Source organism: Acipenser ruthenus, chromosome 44 (assembly GCF_902713425.1).
Source record: "Acipenser ruthenus chromosome 44, fAciRut3.2 maternal haplotype, whole genome shotgun sequence".
In the NCBI taxonomy this organism is placed as follows: Eukaryota; Metazoa; Chordata; class Actinopteri; order Acipenseriformes; family Acipenseridae; genus Acipenser; species Acipenser ruthenus.
The window spans coordinates 1,810,001-1,832,613 of record NC_081232.1 but is presented as its reverse complement, the minus strand read 5'-3'; the positions used below and the strand labels follow the sequence as shown (position 1 = coordinate 1,832,613).

At 45.0% G+C, this 22,613-nt stretch overlaps 1 protein-coding gene across 3 annotated transcripts in view; it reads right to left on the bottom strand.

The window, feature by feature from the left end:
- The window catches only part of chd8 (chromodomain helicase DNA binding protein 8), a 64,419-nt gene that overhangs the window by 9,799 nt on the left and 32,007 nt on the right, over nt 1–22,613 (bottom strand). For all 3 annotated transcript variants that reach the window (XM_059012494.1, XM_059012493.1, XM_059012495.1), the window contains 15 exons: nt 19,086–19,296; nt 17,245–17,440; nt 16,518–16,685; nt 15,975–16,154; nt 10,063–10,173; nt 7,540–7,733; nt 6,006–6,205; nt 4,798–4,954; nt 2,681–2,770; nt 2,291–2,394; nt 2,004–2,133; nt 1,631–1,706; nt 1,286–1,337; nt 861–1,065; nt 534–742 (listed from right to left, as the gene is read on the bottom strand). In XM_059012494.1, the coding sequence (XP_058868477.1) occupies nt 534–742; nt 861–1,065; nt 1,286–1,337; nt 1,631–1,706; nt 2,004–2,133; nt 2,291–2,394; nt 2,681–2,770; nt 4,798–4,954; nt 6,006–6,205; nt 7,540–7,733; nt 10,063–10,173; nt 15,975–16,154; nt 16,518–16,685; nt 17,245–17,440; nt 19,086–19,296 (2,283 nt within the window). The remainder of the gene's footprint in view (nt 1–533; nt 743–860; nt 1,066–1,285; nt 1,338–1,630; nt 1,707–2,003; nt 2,134–2,290; nt 2,395–2,680; nt 2,771–4,797; nt 4,955–6,005; nt 6,206–7,539; nt 7,734–10,062; nt 10,174–15,974; nt 16,155–16,517; nt 16,686–17,244; nt 17,441–19,085; nt 19,297–22,613) is intronic.

The window sequence follows — 22,613 nt, the reverse complement described above, 5'->3', positions numbered from 1 at the left end:
GTTTTAAATGCCTAGATGTCATTTTGGGAAGCAGATGAGGTGTTAAGTCTGATTATTAGTTTAACAGCGTTTGTCTAAAACATAATTAAATCACATTATAGCCAAAATGCAATCCAAACTCCTAGCCTCCTGCAGAGATTTTATGTATAGTTTTCTGGAACTAACTGTTAGTTAAAACATTGGTTTTAGGCATACGAAAGAGAAAGAAACCAATTTTTTTTGTTGGGTTGGGGCTGGGTGTTTCTGCAGCCTCTCTCTCATCCTGTCCCGGAGGCTGGGAGGCTAGCTTTATTATCAGTCTGACATTATTATTGAGCCACTTATAAGCCACTTTTATCCAAAGCGACTTAGAGACTAGGGAGTGAACTATGCATCACAACTGCTGCTGCAGAGTCACTTACAATAGGACCTTGGTTGTTTTACATCTCACCCAGAGGACCGACATGGAGGTTAAGTGACTCGCTCAGGGTCACACACAACCTCCTGGTAGCAAGCCTGTTTATCTCTGCTTTGATCCTGCTCTGGTCTCTTACCCTGTCCCGGGGGCTGGGGCAGCTTGCAGACGCGCCGGCACATGGCCAGGAAGCCGTGGTAGTAGCGCACCAGGCTGTCGTCCGTCTTCTTGTCCAGCCTAGCGAAGGAGCGGAAGCGTCGCCAGTCGAAGTGCCCGTGCGCCGGAGAGAACTCCACTCCGAAGGTGGAGACCACGCGGTAGAAATCACACTCCTCCCGTCGGGTCCACCTGAGAAGGACACCCGTCAGTCACACACAGGCAAACAACATGTGTTTGCAAGCTGAAAGGACTCCAGCTCCCATGCCCCCTCTGTTAGAGGCATGCTGGGAGTTGTAGTTTCTCTCACCTCTGCTGTCTCTCCCTGCGTGCAATCTCTTTCAGTTTGTAAGCAGCCTCGCACCTCCGGCGGCGGCGGTCTCCTTTCTCCGCGGCCTCCATCTTGAGCTGCTCGCGTCGGTAGCTGCGCTGGTACGCTGTGATCAAGCGCCGGAGCCTTGCAGTCAGCGCAGAGCCAGCCGGCCAATACACCGCACCCGCCTGGGCCATGTGACCTGGGGGGGGGGTTTATAGGAATTCAGAAATACTGAAAACTGGATTTTACAGCAAACATCGTGGCATTAAAAGGCACGGAGAAAGACTTCTAGTGGAAACTGTCATTGAAATGAAATGACCAGCATATTAAAACCATAGTTTTTCCAAAAATATTTAGCATTTGATTATTATTGAGTGACTTTTTTTTTTTTTTTTTTTTAATTAGTGAGCTACACTAACCTTCATCCCCGTCCACCACAGAGATCTCCTCATCCAGCATCATGGAGTCTCCCTGCAGATTACAGTACAGTACACTCATTAGGAGAGCCACAATCACTTTCGCTCCTTTTTAAAATTTCCTGTCCCCAATTATTTTACTCCCAAACCTTTCAGATCCCTAAAGGAGGTCTAGAAATAACCCCCTCAAAACTGCCAGTCCAGTCTTAGTTTAACATTTGTATGACTCCTACCACCACCTCACCCTCCACCAAACAAGACACCAACACCATTCAGACTCGTTCTGTCAGGGTTGTCTTTTTGGCAAGGTTACTGTCAGAGTTGATTTCAAAGGAGCTGCTAGCTCACCTCTTCATCCTGTTCCTTTGACATGCCCTGCATGGGTTTGTACTCTGGGTCCTCTGTGTACTTGTCAAAGTCACCACTGAAAGAAAGCAAGATAAGACATTATCATTTATATACAGCCTAAAACTACAGCTCCCATCCTCCCTCACCTTGACTCCCAGTGCAGAGGTATGCTGGGAGCTGTAGTTCTCTAGCAGTACTTCCAGTGTAGGCATACATGTACTGCAGTCAAACCTGTCTTTATAGCCTCTTATAGGATGAACAGCTCCCATCACTGGCCCTGCTGACGCATGCTGGGAGATGTAGTTGTTTTCTTCCCATTCATATACTGCATTCAAACCTGTCAACCAAATGGATTTTAAAATGTTGCTCTCACCCCTCTCCCAGGTCCCCGAAATTGTCTCCCCCTCTCTGCTCTGTCTCGATGGCTTTCTCGTCAGGACGGCCTACTCTCTCCACGAAGCACAGGGAGGGGTCAGCGCGCATGGTGTTGTACTTCTCGTAGCCTGCAGGGGGAAATGTTTGTCATTGAATTGATTACGTTTCTTTGTAACGCGAGTTCTGGGATTCGGGGACCAGCTCAGGTAATCTGGGTGCTCCAATGCAGGGAGCAGCTCAGTAATGCTAGTGTTGTGATTCTGGGAGCAGGTAACCAGCACTTACCGTGTTTGAAGACCCCGATGAGGAGGGACTTGTCTGCCTCAGCGTCCCACCAGCGAGCCGGCAGCTCCAACTGATCCACCTCTGGGAACCAAATACCGATCTGCCTGAGAGAGACAGACAGAGCTTTCAATATAGCACACAGGACAGAGAGCGCTCAATACAGGACAGAGAGCGAGAGACAGCAACAGAGAGAGACAGAGAGAGAGAGCTTTCAATACAGCAGGCAGACTTACACAGACTACAGAGATTGATCAGATATATGCAGAAATTTAAGTGTGACAGATCCTCCCCCCACAACCCACCCCCAATCATATCTCCAGAATCTGATATCACTAAATGATGCTGGATAAAGTTAAGAATGTTATACAGGGTTGTATTTATTCTATTTACCTGGCGTCGGCTCCTCCCAGCACCTTCTCTGCCTGGTCCCCGATCACTTCCTGTTTCAGGTAGTACAGCATTCGAACCCGGAGCAGCACTCTGAAACAGACACAACGCTGAAGTAACTGGCCTGGAAAAATCGCCAAGATGTTCATGTGGTTTTCAACATGCTTTCAAACCTGAAACCAATATTCATTCCAGCTGGAAGGGGAGGGTTAGCTTCTGTTTAACTCTTTGGGGAGTTTCTGTAGCTAATCAGAAGCCAGCATGAGAAGCCGTCCATTCAAGTGCTATTCCTTCATAATGCCTCATTAATGTGGATGTTGAGTTCTGAAAAACTCGTGCTATAGCGAACACATTTCAATTAAAAATAAACAAAAAAAAACCACACACATCTGGTACTACACTTGGTTTGTAAGCCATGCTTTTAGTTAATGTTGCACTTCCTGGGTCACCTTGAGGGTGAAATTGTCCCCACCCCTTAGTAGAAAATAGTAGCCGAATTTTTTTTCAAGGCCAGGGGCTGCTAGCCCTAGAAATTAAAAAGCTCTTAGGGTCTGGCAAGCCAATGACCTTTTTGCTGTTCAATCTATAATTTTGGTAATTGTAAACACATGGCATTTAGAAATTAACAACCCCAACAGAAAATACTTCAACACTGCTTTTTTAAAATGTGGAATTCTGTTTATTCTGGATTTAACTATTAGTAACGAAGAGAGAGTGCTGTCAAGCCTGGACTGAAATATTCAACCTTTTACTACTCTGGTTAAAGCTTTAATTAAGTTGTGTTGGTAAAGTTCAATGTTCTCTATTAATCACAGAACCTGTCACCAGCGCGCCTTAATCCCAGACTAAAAAGCAAGCAAGGAGACATGTGCGCAGCTGTTTCTGAAGGACCCCTAAACTCGTTACTAAGCAACCCGGCTCAGAGCTTTTAGTACGTCAGTTAAAATGCCACAATAAACTGTCAATGAAATGCACTATTATACAAGAGCCATTAATTTATTAACAAAATTAAAACAGGACAACACACATGGTTTTGAAATAACATTTCAACATCCAGGTAGTATCCCTTTATTTATTTAATAAAAACCGTTGTATTATACCCCTTAGATGTAGCAGAACCACAAATGGTAGCTGCTACGGCCAATTGTAGCCGGTGGCATCTCTGAATCTTTCCTGTCAACAGCCAATCAGCTGCTTCCCCTGACTGACATGCTTTCAGCTAGTGACCCAGAAGACACTGCAAATGGAAGAATATGGCGATGTGTGTTTTTCAGAAGTGCACTGAGAGCTGTGCTGCTGATGGAAGATGTAGGCTTGGTGGTCCAGTGATTAACACTAGAACGACCAAGGCGGTCACACTGACCGTTTTTGGAATTTAAATTTAAATTGCGGTGCTTTCCTAACTTTTCCTAAATATATGTACCAATTACCGACAGAAAAAAAAAAAAAATTTCATGGCTGCAAAAATTAGGAAGATAAAATACTATCATACCTATTCCCACCAGGTGCGGTCAAATTGACCGATACATATAAAACATTATTATATATATCGGCAATATAAACCCATTTATTAAGTTTTCTACTTATTTACATCGTTTCAGTTGTACGGTTTTGTATGTATGATATACCTGTATATACACACATTTATTTTCAAATACTTGTTTATTTCATTTTACCGTTTGAGGATGTGCGTTATGTAATATGTCTGTATATAAACACACTTCTGTTCAAATGTCTGTTTGTTTACAATGTTTCGGCTGTGCAGATGCTTCATACGACGATCCTGAATAAAACTACAATTTATATTCAATTGTTTGTCCTTTCATTAATACTTATGTTGTTTTTAATACGCCGGTCATGGTTGTTCTAGGAATGCCTATAAAACATGGTTGTTCTGGTGTTAAAGAAAAGGGTTTGTTACCAGGAGGTTCCAGTTCAAATCCCATCTCAGCCACTGACTTGCAGCGTGTGACGTAAAACATTGTAAGTGACTCTGCAGGAGCAGTTGTGATGCATACTTCACCCCCTAGTCTAAGTCGCTTTGGATAAAAGCTTCTGCTAAATGACTAATTGCCAATAATGAGCTGCAGTCCTGCTGCCCTCTAGTGGTGGCTCCCTACTTGTTGCACTGGTGCTTCAGGTGCTTCTTGTAGCTGTCGTCCATGAACAGCGAGTCCGGGTTGTACTGGCGGATCCACTCCGCTTTGTGAACGTCGAAGGTGCTCTGGGCTTTCACCTTCTTCCCTTTCCTGCCGCGGGGGACCGGGATCGACAGGCCTAAGGAGGAAGGGAGAGGCGCAGTTTCATTAAAAGATGAACCAAACTTTCAATAGTGGCTGTGTGTTCTGAACAAGCCAAGCCACACCCACACACACCATGCTTCCATCCGAGCCACGAAACCAGGGTGGTCGTTTCGGCCTCATCTCGTTCCAATATCAAACTAGGACATTGAAGACTACACAGAAAATATACAACACAAGTCTCCTCTCTCTCTGTATGTCGGTCTCAGTGTGCGTCTCTCTGTAGGTGTCAGTGTCTGTGGGTCAGCGTCTCAGTGGGTGGTGTGTCTCCTCTCTCTGTGCGTGTCAGTATCCGAATGCGTGTCTCTCCTCCGTGGTTGTCAGTGTCTCACCTCTCTGTGTCAGTTTTCAGCGTGTCTATCCTGTGTGTGTCTCTCCTCTCACCAGAGAGATTCTGCAGCTCCTTGGCCTGCCTACTCTGGGGAGGGGGGGGTAGGTGTGTGTCTCTCCTCGCTCCTCTCACCAGAGTGGTTCTGCAGGTCCTTTGCCTGACCGCTCTTGGAGGGTGTGTGTGTGAGTGTGTGTGTGTGTGTGTGTGTGTGTGTGTGTCTCTCCTCGCTCCTCTCACCAGAGGAGTTCTGCAGGTCCTTGGCCTGACCGCTCTGAGGGGATGTGTGTTGGTGGGTGTGTGTGTGCGTGTGTATCTCTCCTCTCACCAGAGTGGTTCTGCAGCTCCTTGGCCTGCCCGCTCTCAGAGGGGATATGTGTTGGTGGAGGTGTGTGTGTGTGTGTCTCTCCTCTCACCAGAGTGGTTCTGCAGCTCCTTGGCCTGACTGCTCTGAGGGGATGTGTGTTGGTGTGTGTATCTCTCCTCTCACCAGAGTGGTTCTGCAGCTCCTTGGCCTGCCCGCTCTCAGGGGATGTGTGTTGGTGTGTGTGTGTGTGTGTGTGTGTGTGTGTGTGTGTGTGTGTGTATGTGTCTCTCCTCTCACCAGAGTGGTTCTGCAGCTCCTTGGCCTGCCCGCTCTCAGAGGGGATGTGTGTGTGTGTGTGTGTGTGTGTGTGTGTGTGTGTATCTCTCCTCTCACCAGAGTGGTTCTGCAGCTCCTTGGCCTGACCGCTCTCGGAGGGGGTGATCAGGTCCCAGATGAAGCCCTTAATGTTCTCGTCTCCTCGGTAGTGCAGCAGGCAGTACACCAGCACAGTCCTGCAGATCGTCTCCACGTCCCGCTCGCTCAGCCGCCGCTTGAACCGCCCGTGAGACAGGATGTCCTGCCAGCGGCCCCAGCTAAACAGAGACAACCAATATATACATCAACAATAACCAGAGCTCCACAACAGACAGAGAGAGGGTACCAAGACAGTCAACTCTCACTAAAACAAACTCCCATTACACAAGTTTCCTGATACTAGGAGTTTTCTACATGGTTCTTACCAAATGTACTTGTATAGGAAAATACAAACAAAAACAAACACAGAAGTACTTCTTAATACAAATTCACTTAACATGAAATTCCTGTTTGTGCTAATTATTTGGGAGTCTACCCAGAGAAGAGAATTAAATTAAAAACTAGCCCCAGTTTTACCAGCTGTGTAAAGGATACTGGGAAGTGTATTTTAGTGCGGTTTTAGGACTACTGATCCCATGATGCACCGAGTTGCCATAGTGCAAACGCAGTTCATTTGCAATGTACAATTCCAACTGTCAATTCTATAAACTGCACAGTACTTTTAAATGTATAACACTTTTCAATGTCAAGGCACCGACTAGAGGGGAGGCATGCCTTGATTTAGTCTTTTCAAATAACGAAGACAGAATAACTAAAACAGAGGCCAGAGAACCATTGCCAAACTCAGACCACAAAAATCTCATTTGAAGTGCTTTTCAAAACCCCAAAAGTAATGACTAAAGCTAAGCATTACAATTTTAGAAAGGCAAACTAAGAAGGAATGAAACAGACTAACAGAAGTAGATTGGAGTAAAATAGAGAAAACATCCACGGAAAAAGGATGGCTGTTTTTTTAAAAATGTTGTACTAGAGGCCCAAAACAATTACATCCCAAAAGTAGACAAATCTAAATCTAAAACAAAATTTGCCCAAATGGTTTAATACATCAATTTAAAAAAATACCTAGAGAAATAGGCACTTTACAGAGCGTTTAAAAGTGACCAAGAACATAGTACACAGAAAGAGTACTTGGAACTGCAAACACAAGTCAAAAAGGAAGTTAGAAAGGCCAAGAGAGAGATAGAAATCAATATTGCTAAGGGGGCTAAAACCAATTCCAAAATGTTTTTCCAATATTATAACAGCAAGAGAACAATTCAAAGAGGAGGTTAAATGTCTAAGATACAAATGGCATAAATCATAGATGAAGAGAAAAATAGCAAATATATTAAAAGATTACTTTTCACAGGTTTTACACAGGTGGATACAAGCAACATGCCTCACATGTCGACCTGTTCCTATCCAGTTTTAAATAACTTTAGAATAACAGAGAGACAGAAGTGTTAAAGGGACTAGGAACTCTTAAAATAAACGAATCCCCTGAGCCGGATGAGATCCTCTCAATAGTACTCAAAGAACCCCCGTGTCGCCCCACACTTCCACCCCATCTTACCCGTACACCAGCAGGTGCTTCTCCACCCGGAAGCAATCCGTCCTGCCGTATCCGTGGTGGCGCTCGTGCCGGCGGGAGCGCGGCCGCTCCTCCTCGCTGTCCAGGTCTGAGAACTCCACGGGGTCATCGTCCTTCAGGGTGCTGAACTGACGGGTCTGCTTCCGGACACGCGGCGTGTCGATCACCAGGGTGTTCTGCACAGCGAGGACACACACGCACCAGAGATTTAACACACTCCATCCGTCTCACACACACACACCAGAGATTTAACACATCCATCCGTCTCACACACACACGAGATTTAACACCTCCATCCACCATCCGTCTCACACACACCAGAGATTTAACTGTACAGTAGGGACACACACTCAGAACTAACACATTCCATCCATCTCACACACACACACCAGAGATTTAACTACACAGCAGGGACACACACAGCGCCCATCACACACATTCCAGCTAACCCCAGCTGTGTAGGTAATAAGCTCAGGTGTGTCTCATTAAACTCAGTGAAACCAGGAATGGTTCAACCTGTGTGCAACAGGAGTCGTATTGCTGTTCCATGGAGCAAGAAACACAGGACGGAATTCATCCACAACCATAAAAACACTCCTTACAGTGACCCGTCTGCAGAGGGGATGCAGTGCAGGCGGTGGTACGTACGCATGCCACACTGCACACATTACAACCCTCATCTGGAGAACCGCTTATCCCATCAACATTTAGCTTAAGTTATGCATGAATTGGGATTTACAAACTGTACTTGTATCACACTTCATGTTTATTTTATTAGTAATTGTTTTCATAAATTCAGTCGTCGGCAATTTAACCTGGTTTTTCTCCCCAATTTTGTATGCCTAATTATCTGTATCCTCGGCTCACCGCTCACAACGCCCCCGGCGACTCGGGGAAACTGCGGCTGGAACACGCGTCCTCCGAAACGTGCTCCTGCCAATCTGTCATGTTTCGCACTGCGGATCCACAGCGAGGCCACCAGACCTGTAGTGCCGGAGGAGAACACAGATCTGGCAGCTCCACTACAGAACCACAGGCGCCCTATCGGCTACAGGGGTCGCTGATGCGCGGCAGACCTTGGATTCCCCAGCTGACCCGGGCAGCGCTCTGCCAATTGTGCACTGCCCCCCAGGAACCCCCGGTCACGGTCGGCTGTGACATAGCCTGGATTCGATCCAGCGATCTCCAGGCTATAGGGCACATCCTGCACTCCACACGGAACGCTTTTACTGGATGCGCCACTTTCGAGCCCCACTTCATGTTTAAAAAGAGCTACTTACTAAAGCATTGCCAAAATAGGTAGTTTTAAGTATTACTTCAATTTTGGTATCATGTACAGTAAGCATTTCATTTTAGCCAGTGGCACGTTGAAGTAAAGCATACTAGTGTAATCGTTTTAATAGTTAGGTAAATTATGTGTAAATCGATTATTAAATATACAAGCGCCCATCCATAGACTGTATATAAACTTTTAGGTTAAGTAACTGAATCAGATCTTTGTGTCACACATTTTTGCTTACATCTGGAGAACCGCGACTCCAATTGTCATGGTATCGGTATTAACATTTAGTATAATCTGGGAGGACCACTTATAAAACTGCAATTAAACATTCGTTTGCCACTTATTCTAGAAGTATTCTGTATGTGCTGCTGATATACTGCACCGTGATAATTGTTTACCCAAACGGTACTGCATCTCAGTATAGCAGGATAACAGGAGCCCAATGAAAAGTGCGTCTCGCAAGTAGGGGTATGCATAATAGCAAAGAATCTACATACTTTTCACGGGTAGGTTATGGAATAAAATTAGCCTAAAAATACTAAAACAGTGCTGTCATTTGTTAAAGGCAAGCATGCAACATCCCCCAGCAGTTGCAGCAGACATTCTTCTCTGCACGTTCTGCATCCACTAAAAAGTGTAAGGCAATGTTTTGCCAAGTTATACAATGGAAATCGATTAGAAATTCCCAAATCTCAGGTTACCCTCAAGGGCATCTGGCATTGTTTAAAAGGCCATATATGCAGCATGTTCGTTATGTTTGTCCCATGTAGAAATGTATTTTATTAATAGAGTCAAAATAAATAAAATGCGGGTATAAAATTCTGTCTGCTTTTAAAAAGTAAGCAGCAGGTTATTTGAAGTGAGGTGGCTGTGCTGGATCGTAGTACTGATTTAAGTGGTATTTGTCCAAGGATGTTTTTTTTTGTTTGTTGCCGAAGTGCAATGCACAAAGGGCGATGAAGGAATTATAAAAAAAAAAAAAAAAAAAAGCCTATCTACAGATTTAAGATACATAGTTTGCGTTGCTTGCGGTGTGCAGTAGTTCATTTAAACTTCTTTTTTCCTCTCCTTACTAGTCCGGTATGCATCGTCCCCTAAAAGGAGGTGAATTCCGCAGTGACCCCTCAATTTCCACGAAATCGTGAATTAGGTAGCCCCCTACTCAAAGCACACATCCCTGATATCCTGGAATCATGAATTCTGCTATCGGGGGACTGGCTTACCTTCCTGTTGATGGTGTCCATGTCTAGGTCGGCCTTCTTAGCCCATTTCTGCCAGAAGTTTGGGTCGTCTAGTGAGATATCTGTCCGGTTCTCCGACGCCACAAAACTGGCCTGTGGCAAGCAGACAGAGAGCGGTCAGTTACACAGCAAGGAGACTGCCAGCATACTAGCAGGGTGCAGCTTAAAATGAACAAACTACTGCTCAACATTACAGTTACATGGCAAGGTGAGTCACAGCATAAATAACCCTAATGAAAATCACTCAGTTATGGATTAATCCTTAGCGGTGCATTTATTCAGCTTGTGTCAGGTCCAATTTATTTTCACACGTGCAGTTTATTTTAGACGCGTTCTTTAAAAGTATTTTTCACAGTAAAACAGGTTTAAAAGGCCCTGCATATCAACAGGACACTCAGTACTGCATCTCCATATAATAGTACATACCGATAAATCATCTCTTGATCGCTCGTTTTATCACCAAACTCCTCAATAATGCGATCCAAGTCGTTATTTTATTACGATAACATCTAAAAAAAGCTCTGCAAATGTCTGTGATATTCTCTGAGCGCTGGATGCAGAAGCAGCTATCTTGTTTGTTTATGTCCGTGTTATCTATGTGGTGTCGGGTCTATCCGTATTCATGAGATACGCCCCCCCTTTTTTTTTTTCGGCGCCTATCTGTCTCACTCGGCCATTGAATGGTTTTCTCAGCTTTTTCCGGAGAAAAAACAACTAGAGACCTGTTTTTTGCATCTTTTTGATGATGTCGGGCAGGGTCCGACATTGGACCGGAAAGGGAAAATTGTGATGTCGGACCAGGTCCGACATTGGACCGCAAAGGGTTAATGGCTCGCTGTGTGGAGCCTCAGGGAGCTCCCAGAAAATCCCTTGCTCTCCATTCGCAGGGTGTGAAATAACTGACGGCACCGGCGCCAACTGCCGCAGTGCCCAAGCTGCGTGCCGCAATGCCTCTCAAATTAAAAAAATAATAATTTATGGCAAAAGTTGCCTGTAAGCCCGCCCGTCATTTCCACCGGTGTCCGTCAGCACCAGCGCATCTCATCTACATCCCATTCACAACCCTGCTCGGCGCATCGAATCTACATCCCATTCACAACCCAGCTCGACGCATCTAATCTACATCCCATTCACAACCCAGCTCGACGCATCTAATCTACATCCCATTCACAACCCAGCTCGACGCATCTAATCTACATCCCATTCACAACCCTGCTCTGCGCATCTCATCTACATCCCATTCACAACCCTGCTCGGCGCATCGAATCTACATCCCATTCACAACCCAGCTCGACGCATCTAATCTACATCCCATTCACAACCCTGCTCTGCACATCTAATCTACATCCCATTCACAACCCTGCTCTGCGCATCTCATCTACATCCCATTCACAACCCTGCTCTGCGCATCTCATCTACATCCCATTCACAACCCTGCTCGGCGCATCGAATCTACATCCCATTCACAACCCAGCTCGACGCATCTAATCTACATCCCATTCACAACCCAGCTCTGCACATCTAATCTACATCCCATTCACAACCCTGCTCTGCACATCTCATCTACATCCCATTCACAACCCTGCTCTGCACATCTCATCTACATCCCATTCACAACCCAGCTCTGCACATCTAATCTACATCCCATTCACAACCCTGCTCTGCGCATCTCATCTACATCCCATTCACAACCCTGCTCTGCACATCTAATCTACATCCCATTCACAACCCTGCTCTGCGCATCTCATCTACATCCCATTCACAACCCTGCTCTGCACATCTAATCTACATCCCATTCACAACCCAGCTCGGCGCATCTCATCTACATCCCATTCACAACCCAGCTCGGCGCATCTCATCTACATCCCATTCACAACCCTGCTCTGCGCATCTCATCTACATCCCATTCACAACCCTGCTCTGCACATCTCATCTACATCCCATTCACAACCCTGCTCTGCACATCTAATCTACATCCCATTCACAACCCTGCTCTGCACATCTAATCTACATCCCATTCACAACCCTGCTCTGCACATCTAATCTACATCCCATTCACAACCCTGCTCGGCGCATCTCATCTACATCCCATTCACAACCCTGCTCTGCACATCTCATCTACATCCCATTCACAACCCTGCTCTGCGCATCTCATCTACATCCCATTCACAACCCTGCTCTGCGCATCTCATCTACATCCCATTCACAACCCTGCTCTGCACATCTCATCTACATCCCATTCACAACCCTGCTCTGCACATCTCATCTACATCCCATTCACAACCCTGCTCTGCGCATCTCATCTACATCCCATTCACAACCCTGCTCTGCGCATCTCATCTACATCCCATTCACAACCCAGCTCTGCACATCTAATCTACATCCCATTCACAACCCAGCTCTGCACATCTAATCTACATCCCATTCACAACCCTGCTCTGCGCATCTAATCTACATCCCATTCACAACCCTGCTCTGCGCATCTCATCTACATCCCATTCACAACCCTGCTCTGCGCATCTCATCTACATCCCATTCACAACCCTGCTCTGCGCATCTCATCTACATCCCATTCACAACCCTGCTCTGCGCATCTCATCTACATCCCATTCACAACCCTGCTCTGCACATCTCATCTACATCCCATTCACAACCCTGCTCTGCGCATCTCATCTACATCCCATCCACAACCCTGCTCTGCACATCTCATCTACATCCCATCCACAACCCTGCTCGGCACATCTCATCTACATCCCATCCACAACCCTGCTCGGCACATCTAATCTACATCCCATTCACAACCCTGCTCTGCGCATCTCATCTACATCCCATCCACAACCCTGCTCGGCACATCTAATCTACATCCCATTCACAACCCTGCTCTGCGCATCTCATCTACATCCCATTCACAACCCTGCTCTGCACATCTAATCTACATCCCATTCACAACCCTGCTCGGCGCATCTCATCTACATCCCATTCACAACCCTGCTCTGCGCATCTCATCTACATCCCATTCACAACCCTGCTCTGCACATCTCATCTACATCCCATTCACAACCCTGCTCTGCACATCTAATCTACATCCCATTCACAACCCTGCTCTGCACATCTCATCTACATCCCATTCACAACCCTGCTCTGCACATCTAATCTACATCCCATTCACAACCCTGCTCTGCGCATCTCATCTACATCCCATTCACAACCCTGCTCTGCACATCTAATCTACATCCCATTCACAACCCTGCTCTGCACATCTCATCTACATCCCATTCACAACCCTGCTCTGCACATCTCATCTACATCCCATTCACAACCCTGCTCTGCACATCTCATCTACATCCCATTCACAACCCTGCTCTGCACATCTAATCTACATCCCATTCACAACCCAGCTCTGCACATCTCATCTACATCCCATTCACAACCCTGCTCTGCACATCTCATCTACATCCCATTCACAACCCTGCTCTGCACATCTCATCTACATCCCATTCACAACCCTGCTCTGCGCATCTCATCTACATCCCATTCACAACCCTGCTCTGCACATCTCATCTACATCCCATCCACAACCCTGCTCGGCACATCTCATCTACATCCCATCCACAACCCTGCTCGGCACATCTAATCTACATCCCATTCACAACCCTGCTCTGCGCATCTCATCTACATCCCATTCACAACCCTGCTCTGCGCATCTCATCTACATCCCATTCACAACCCAGCTCTGCGCATCTCATCTACATCCCATTCACAACCCTGCTCTGCACATCTCATCTACATCCCATTCACAACCCTGCTCTGCGCATCTCATCTACATCCCATTCACAACCCTGCTCTGCACATCTCATCTACATCCCATTCACAACCCTGCTCTGCGCATCTCATCTACATCCCATTCACAACCCTGCTCTGCACATCTCATCTACATCCCATCCACAACCCTGCTCGGCACATCTCATCTACATCCCATCCACAACCCTGCTCGGCACATCTCATCTACATCCCATTCACAACCCTGCTCTGCGCATCTAATCTACATCCCATCCACAACCCTGCTCGGCACATCTCATCTACATCCCATCCACAACCCTGCTCGGCACATCTCATCTACATCCCATTCACAACCCTGCTCTGCACATCTCATCTACATCCCATCCACAACCCTGCTCGGCACATCTCATCTACATCCCATCCACAACCCTGCTCGGCACATCTCATCTACATCCCATTCACAACCCTGCTCTGCGCATCTAATCTACATCCCATTCACAACCCTGCTCAGCGTCAGCTGGCCTGTTGTGTCAAAGTCCAATTTAATTCAGTCTAATCTCATCCTGTGAGAAAGAGACTCATCATAATGTATTATTGTTGCCATTCTTTTTACTGTGCACCGCCCAGCACTAAACCACAAGAAAGACGTACTGCATGATTGGTTAATGATGGACAAACAGAGGGAGGGAGGGTATTAGACTGAGCTCAGAATGACTGCGCTTCCAGGAATTCAATGACACGCGTTCACTGGCAGTGTCACTGATTATTCCGTCTGTGAGCTCCATGCTAACTCAAAAACATTTAAAAAGAAAGGAGGAAGAAGAGCTATGTAAAGTGGCAGCAAAGTGTTCTAGGATTTACCTACTGTTAACAGCAAGTCCCGAACAACAATAATAACAATAATAATAATAATAATAATAATAATAATAATAATAATAATAATAATGTGAACTTACACTTGTCAAGTACAGTATTGCAGAAAGGACAAGCTTAGGACAATGAAATTGAATTGACAGAAAGGGCTTAATTGCAATACTTTAAAATGCAACGGTGCAATATACATTCTAACTCCTTTCATGTCTTCAGTGTATATAAATTGCTAATTTATAGACATTTCAATGACCGTTGCTGTTTTGTAATTTGGTGTTATTCCCCCCCAAAACACCAATGCTAAAAATGAACACACAAAAGATAGATAATTAGGTTTTGCTCAAATTCTTACACATGCACCAAAACAAAACTGTAAATCCTTTGCAACTGTACATTAAGAACTGTGAAACTACATATAGTCTCAAATGTAAACATCTAACATTATGTACATCCAGCTGTTCGTTGTGATGCAGAGCACTCGCCATTGCCTGACACTTTCTATTTTGATTTTCAAAGCCGCGTTGACAGGTTTTGTAACAGCGGTTAGCAAACTACAGTTACGCAGATCGAACAACTCATCTGACCACTATCGTTATTAAACGCCAGCCAAGGATAAATCTTCAGCCAGTTTGCCTGAAAATTCTCTAACTTTTTTTAAAATTTAGTCGTCGCCAATGGTTTTTACTCCAGTTGTTTTCTCCCCAATTATTATTTTTATCTCGGTTCACAGCTCGGGGAAACGGAGGCTAAAGCACACATCCTCCGAAACATGTTCCTGCCAATCCGTAATTTTTCACACTGCAGATCCACAGCGAAGCCAACTGACCTATAGTGCCGGAGGATCTGTTGTCTTATGAATAAGAAAAAAAACTGCCTTACTGCCCTTGGGTTGGATTTATATTTTGCCTTTTTGCCCCTGAATCTTCACGCCCAAAGGCAACATTGCCTTGCCCTTCATGACCTTAACTTCATGCTTTGCATTCAGACAGCTGGACTTAAGCTCTTCCATCTGTATTCGTTTTGTAAACCCTTCCCCTCAGACTCTATAGTGAAGTCCCCTCTCCCCTCCATAGCCCCCCTCCCTCTGCATCCTTTCCCCTCCCCCTTGCACCGCCCTCCCCTCCTTGGCAAATGTGGAGCCCTTCAACCTCAGACCCTATAATGAAGGCCCCTCCACTTAACGTTGGCAAACATGGAGCCCTTCCCCTCGGACTCTATAGTGAAGGCCCCTCCCTCCCCATCACCTTGGCGAAGGTGGAGCCCTTCCCCTCGGACTCTATGGTGATGGTGGTGGCCCTGCGCTGAAGAATCTGGTCGATGTCTTCCTCACAGAACTTGCTGCCCTCGTCCTCCTCATCCATGACAGCTGCGTAGGCCCCTTTCCTGAGCAGATCCTCAATCTCCTTCTTAGAGAACTGCTGGATCTGAGGAGAGAGGGTGAGAGTCACTGACCAGCATTGTAAGCCCTGACTGGACTTGGAAATGACACCATAAGGGAGCGTGTGCAGTGCCCACACTGTAAGGGAGTGTGTCCCAAGTGAGTTTGTCTAAAGTGCCCACAATAAGCGAGGTTCCCAGTTCATATCAGTCACTTAACCTCCTAGTGCTCGGTCCTTCGGAATAGATGTAAAACAAACAAGGTCCTATTGGAAGTGACTCTGCAGCAACAGTTGTGATGCACAGTTTACCAATTAGCCTCCTAAATGACCAATTATTAATAATAATAATAATAATAATAATAATAATAATAATAATAATAATAATAATAATAATAATAATATGCGCACCCCGTTGGCGTTGTTCTCCTTGCCACTCATGCTCTGCAGCACAGCCTTGTCCAGGCCCAGCTTGAGGCTGGCCTTGTCGAACATGTCCCTCTCATAGGAGTTCCTGGTGATGAGCCGGTACACCTTCACTGCCTTGGACTGACCAATCCGGTGACAGCGAGCCTGGGCCTGGGACAAGGTGGGGGGGTGGGTGGGGGAGGGAGGATTACAAACAGGATCCAGAACCACTGCACTCAGCACCGATACATTTACCAATACTGAAACAAACTGAATCAAAACACCACTAGATTTCTCTCTCAATGTCTTCAATTAAACACTCAAAATGTTTGTAACTGAATCGTAGACATGGAGAAAGACTCAAGTATAGTTGACTGGTTACCTGCAGGTCGCTGTGTGTCTCGGGTGTAGTGCAGTGTGTTACTGGTCTGACTGGTTACCTGCAGGTAGCTGTGTGTCTCGGGTGTAGTGCAGTGTGTTACTGGTCTGACTGGTTACCTGCAGGTCGCTGTGTGTCTCGGGTGTAGTGCAGTGTGTTACTGGTCTGACTGGTTACCTGCAGGTCGCTGTATGTCTCGGGTGTAGTGCGGTGTGTTACTGGTCTGACTGGTTACCTGCAGGTCGCTGTGTGTCTCAGGTGTAGTGCAGTGTGTTACTGGTCTGACTGGTTACCTGCAGGTCGCTGTGTGTCTCGGGTGTAGTGCAGTGTGTTACTGGTCTGACTGGTTACCTGCAGGTCGTTCTGGGGGTTCCAGTCAGAGTCGAAGATGATGCAGGTGTCGGCTGCAGTGAGGTTGATGCCCAGCCCCCCCGCTCGGGTGCACAGCAGAAACACGAAGCGGTCCGAGTCGGGCTTGCTGAAGCGGTCAATGGCAGCTTGGCGCAGGTTCCCTCGCACGCGCCCGTCAATGCGCTCGTACAGGTACCTGGCAAGAGACGGGACAGGGGCTTCAGAAACACCAAAAGAAAGTTTCGACTAGAAGTCTCTCAATGACCTCAATCCAATGACACACGCTTCCACTAGAAGTCTCTCTCGGTGTCTTCAATTCAATGACACACGTTCCTCAACTTCAATATTGAAAACCTTGAATACACTGAGAAGACTGAACACAATGAAAAAGACTTCTGGTTGAAACGTCACTGAAATTATTAGGTTTTGTTGAGCGTTTCTAAATTCAGCACTACTTGAGTTAATAGTTCTGGATGAGTTGATTTATAAGGTGTTTATATACATAAGAAAGTTTACAAACGAGAGGAGGCCCCATTCAGCCCATCTTGCTTGTTTGGTTGTTAGTAGCTTATTGATCCCAGAATCTCATCAAGCAGCTTCTTGAAGGATCCCAGGGTTTCAGCTTCAACAACATTACTGGGGAGTTGGTTCCAGACCCTCACAATTCTGTGTAAAAAAGTGCCTCCTATTTTCTGTTCTGAATGCCCCTTTATCTAATCTCCATTTGTGACCTTGTTTCTTTTTTCAGGTCAAAAAAGTCCCCTGGGTCGACATTGTCTATACCTTTTAGGATTTTGAATGCTTGAATCAGATCACCGCATAGTCTTCTTTATTCAAGACTGAATAGATTCAATTATTTTAGCCTGTCTGCATACAACATGCCTTTTAAACCCGGGATAATTCTGGTCGCTGTTCTTTGTACTCTTTCTAGAGCAGCAATATCCTTTTTGTAACGAGGTGACCAGAACTGAACACAATATTCTAGGTGAGGTCTTACTAATGCAGTGTAAAGTTTTAAGATTACTTCCCTTGATTTAAATTCAACACACTTCACAATATATCCCAGTATCTTGTTGGCCTTTTTTATAGCTTCCCCACATTGTCTAAATGAAGACATTTCTGAGTCAACATAAACTCCTAGGTCTTTTTCATAGTTCCCTTCTTCAATTTCACTATCTCCCATATGATATTTATAATGCACATTTTTATTTCCTGCATGCAGTACTTTAAACTTTTCTCTATTAAATGTCATTTGCCAGGTGTCTGCCCAGTTCTGAATGCTGTCTAGATCATTTTGAATGACCTTTGCTGCTGCAACAGTGTTTGCCACTCCTCCTATTTTTGTGTCGTCTGCAAATTTAACAAGTTTGCTTACTATACCAGAATCTAAATAATTAATGTAGATTAGGAATACGAGAGGACCTAATACCGATCCCTGTGTTACACCACTGGTTACCTCGCTCCATTTTGAGGTTTCTCCTCTAATCAGTACTTTCTGTTTTCTACATGTTAACCACTCCCTAATCCATGTGCATGCATTTCCTTGAATCCCTACTGCGTTCAGTTTGAGAATTAATCTTTTATGCGGGACTTTGTCAAAAGCTTTCTGGAAATCTAAATAAACCATGTCGTATGCTTTGCGATTACCCATTGTGGATGTTGCATCCTCAAAAAAAACAGTTGACCCACTCTCTAATGTTTCGTAGTTCTCCTGCCCACCCAAACAAGAATACCATGCGAGACAGGGTCACTTATACAGATCTTATATTATCTCTCTCCACCTTGCGAGTGAGACAGTCCTCTCAGTATTATCATTATCACTATTCCAATGCTCTCCTGACCTCTTGTGGATCAGGTAGTCCTCCAGGATGTCCAGGCAGCGCACCATCTGGGAGAAGATGAGCACCTTGTGCCCTCCGGCCTTCAGCTTGGGTAGCAGCTTGTCGATGAGGACCAGCTTCCCTGCCGAGCGCACCATCGCCTGCAGGTGGAAATCAAGAGCCAGGGGGTCATAGACCTCACGCAGGTCAGACAGGATCTTCTCCTCCGCACCTACAGAGTCAATACAGGAGGGGAGAGAGAGAGAGAGAGCGCAAGAGGGTCAATACAGGGGACAGAGATACAGGAAAGAGAGAGAGAATACAGGAAGGAGAGAGAAAGAAAGTCAACACAGGAAGGAGAGCGAGAGAGAGTCAATACAGGGAGGGTGCGCGCGAGAGAGAGAGAGAGAGAGAGAGAGAGACACACACAGAGTGTGAGAATACAGGAGAGAAAGAGAGTCAATACAGGAAGGAGAGAGAGTGTGAGAATACAGGAGAGAAAGACAATAAAGGAAGGAGAGAAAGAAAGAAAGTCAGCACAGGAAGGACAGCGAGAGAGTCAATACAGGAAAGACTCATTACAGGAGGAGGTGGTGGTTGCAGTCTGTGCGTCTCAGTGTGTCAGGGCTCAGATTTGCAAGCTGTGGGTCACCAGGGGCGACCAAAATTTCTCGCAGGTCATGTATTATATTAAATTTGCACTCGCTATCGGCTGCTGTGGGGGGTGGGGAAGTTGATACACAATTGAAATGAAGTGTGTGCAAGGTTTGTTGATGCCAATGGCCAAGCTGTAAACACATATGTCAGACTGCAAGCTACAACACATGCAAAAGCAGATGGCTTAGTAGGGCTTATGTTTTACTGTTTTTATTAATTTTATTTTTTGGTGCTTATTTTTAGCTGTTTGAGTTATGTAAATCTTTTTTTTTTGGTTTGTTTTGTTTTTTCGGGGCTTTCATTTGAGATATGAAATTAGTGTTTTCGGTTACTTTCCAAAATGCTTGAACGGTTTTTTCTGTCAAAATATGTATAGTAGTAACTCGTCAGTACTTGCACACTTAAGTTATACCTTCTTTCTCTGCCGTCTTCCACAACGAAATCCCTCTGGTCACGGGCACATTCTTCTGGGGTTTTTGTGTGTAAGAATTTTTGTACATTTCGCCACAATTCTGTTTTAAATCCTCCGTATCTTAACTGTAATACAGCTTTAAATCCCGCTAACAAGCCTCCATCCTGATTGTAATCTCGTTTTAAATCTCGCGAGCGGAGTCTCCAATAGAAATATAGGAATGTGTTGTAGTAGTTGGGGCGGGTTTAAAGTATTCAGAACGAATCAATGATAGATGCAAGTCAGGAAGGCGGGACATTGCCCAGCAACCCTGGGAAATGTATTTATTATTATTTTTGTAGTTGGTTTTATTTTTTAATGGGAAACGTGTAAAGTCAACGAGTATAGATTAACCATTTCCACAGTTTTTCCGGTGTTTTCCGGTGTTTACTGGCTATCCACCGACTTCTTTTTTTTTTTTTGTATCGGGGGCGTTTTAAAATCGGTTAAAACCGAAAATCAGAATCCCTACTTATTAGTTCCATAGAAGAGGCCTTTTTGTCGCTGGGCAAAGGTACTATTAACTTGATGGAAAAAACGGTGGCATTCACTGCCGAGGGCGCGTCTGTTAAAATGGGATCAAAGGCAGGTGTACAAGCTGAAATTCAAAGAGAAAGCCAGTCACGTAGTAGATTTTGGTGTATGCCCCACAGGCCTGAATTGCTACAACCTTTACTGAAATGATGGACTTGATATACAAGACATATCACTTTTCTTGCAGGAGTGGCAGAGAGTTGAAGTCGCTGGCTACAGAACTTTGTGTCCAGACTGTGTATAATCCCATGCAGGTGAAGGGAACTCGATGGGGCCTCATGTCCGACGAGCTCTGGACGTGCTGTTGCACAGTAACGAGGCAAACATAACTGATGCGGGACAATCTGCTGCTATTCTAACACATGGAGCGCCTTGCATCATCTCACAACAAAGCAGAGATAAGTTTGTTTGTTGGCGTTTAATGATTTAATCTAACATGTAAACAAAGATTTAGTGCTATATCTATAGGCTACATTAGGGCTGTCAGTTAAGCTTCCAAATAGCAATCGATTAAATTACACACAAAAATTGAATCATTTGAATAAATAGATTGTACTGCCCACACACATTTTCGCTCCATTCCTCACTCCATTTTTATTTAGTGACAGCTGCAGCATCATGCATTGTATCTTGTTAATACTGTACCACCTAACCTTCATTATCTGTTGAAACACACGGAAATGCGGAAATCACTGCCTAAAACATCATCAGAATAAAATTACAGCATACCCGCTATAGGTCAAGCTGATTGTTACTCCAAAATTGCGTTTAACGTCACTGATTTTTTGTGTGTGTTTGTTTTTATTATTGAATATTGTTAAATATTCATTATATAAGAGTTCATTTTGAAACTCCAAAGAAATGCAAACTATATTAGAGTCAGTTTTCTTCAATTTGCACAGGCTGGTTTGCCAGGAATGCAAGCCTGTCGTCCTGCTCTGGATTCAAGGCGGGGCGCTTTTTTGTTTGTTTACATCGAGCACACAGAGGGGCGTGTACTTACAAAGCATTTTCTAATCGGATTCGCTGGTAGGATGGGATAAGCAAATCAGATGCTGGTTAACACGAGCAGGAAAAGAACAGTACGCACCCTGCTGTCTGACAGAAATACTGTGAATAGCAAGGCAGGGCGTTTGGTGCAGTTTCGTTGATAAACTTAATGTTAACTATGCGTCTTACAAAAATGTAATTATTGAATCAATTATCCAGTATTTATATCGATGTATATAATGAGGAATTTCCGATTTAAATAGTAGCAGCCCTAGGCTACATTAATATGGCCTCATTCTAATTAAATATTTGCTTTTGGTTAAAAATATATCAAATACCTTAATGAATTTCTTCTTACATTTACTATATATAAATTCAAATCATAAATGATACAGTATATTAACACCTGTATACCACAAATTGATGCAACTAAGCTAAGCTCCAATGGAGGGAGCTGAAGACTGGTTTTTCCAGCAGTTTCGTGGCAAATCTTTCCTGTCTTTGTGGGCCCTACTGCTTGACAAAGAACCATACAAGGATGCCTTCCAAGACATTATACATCTGGTGGAGATTTGTTTCGGCATTCTTGTGAGCAGTGCCGTGTGTGAGCGAGCCTTCAGTGCTATGAATCGAATATAAAACAGGACATGTGTTGTTGTTTGAGCACCAATACTACATCAAATCTGAGTCAAATTGCAGCTGAATGTCCTCCCGTAGTGGCTTTTGACCCTGAACCAGCTGTAAAATTGGTTGAAAAACTGGGCAAGAAGATGATGCATTTACATAAGTTGTCCCACATCTGCAGAATGGTGTATGGTACTATAGCAGCTATTCTGCCCACCTGACCATGGCTTCCCTTCAGTCAGCCTCTCCACTTGTCAGGAAGCTAGATTATGGGCTGGGGTACCTCAAAGGCA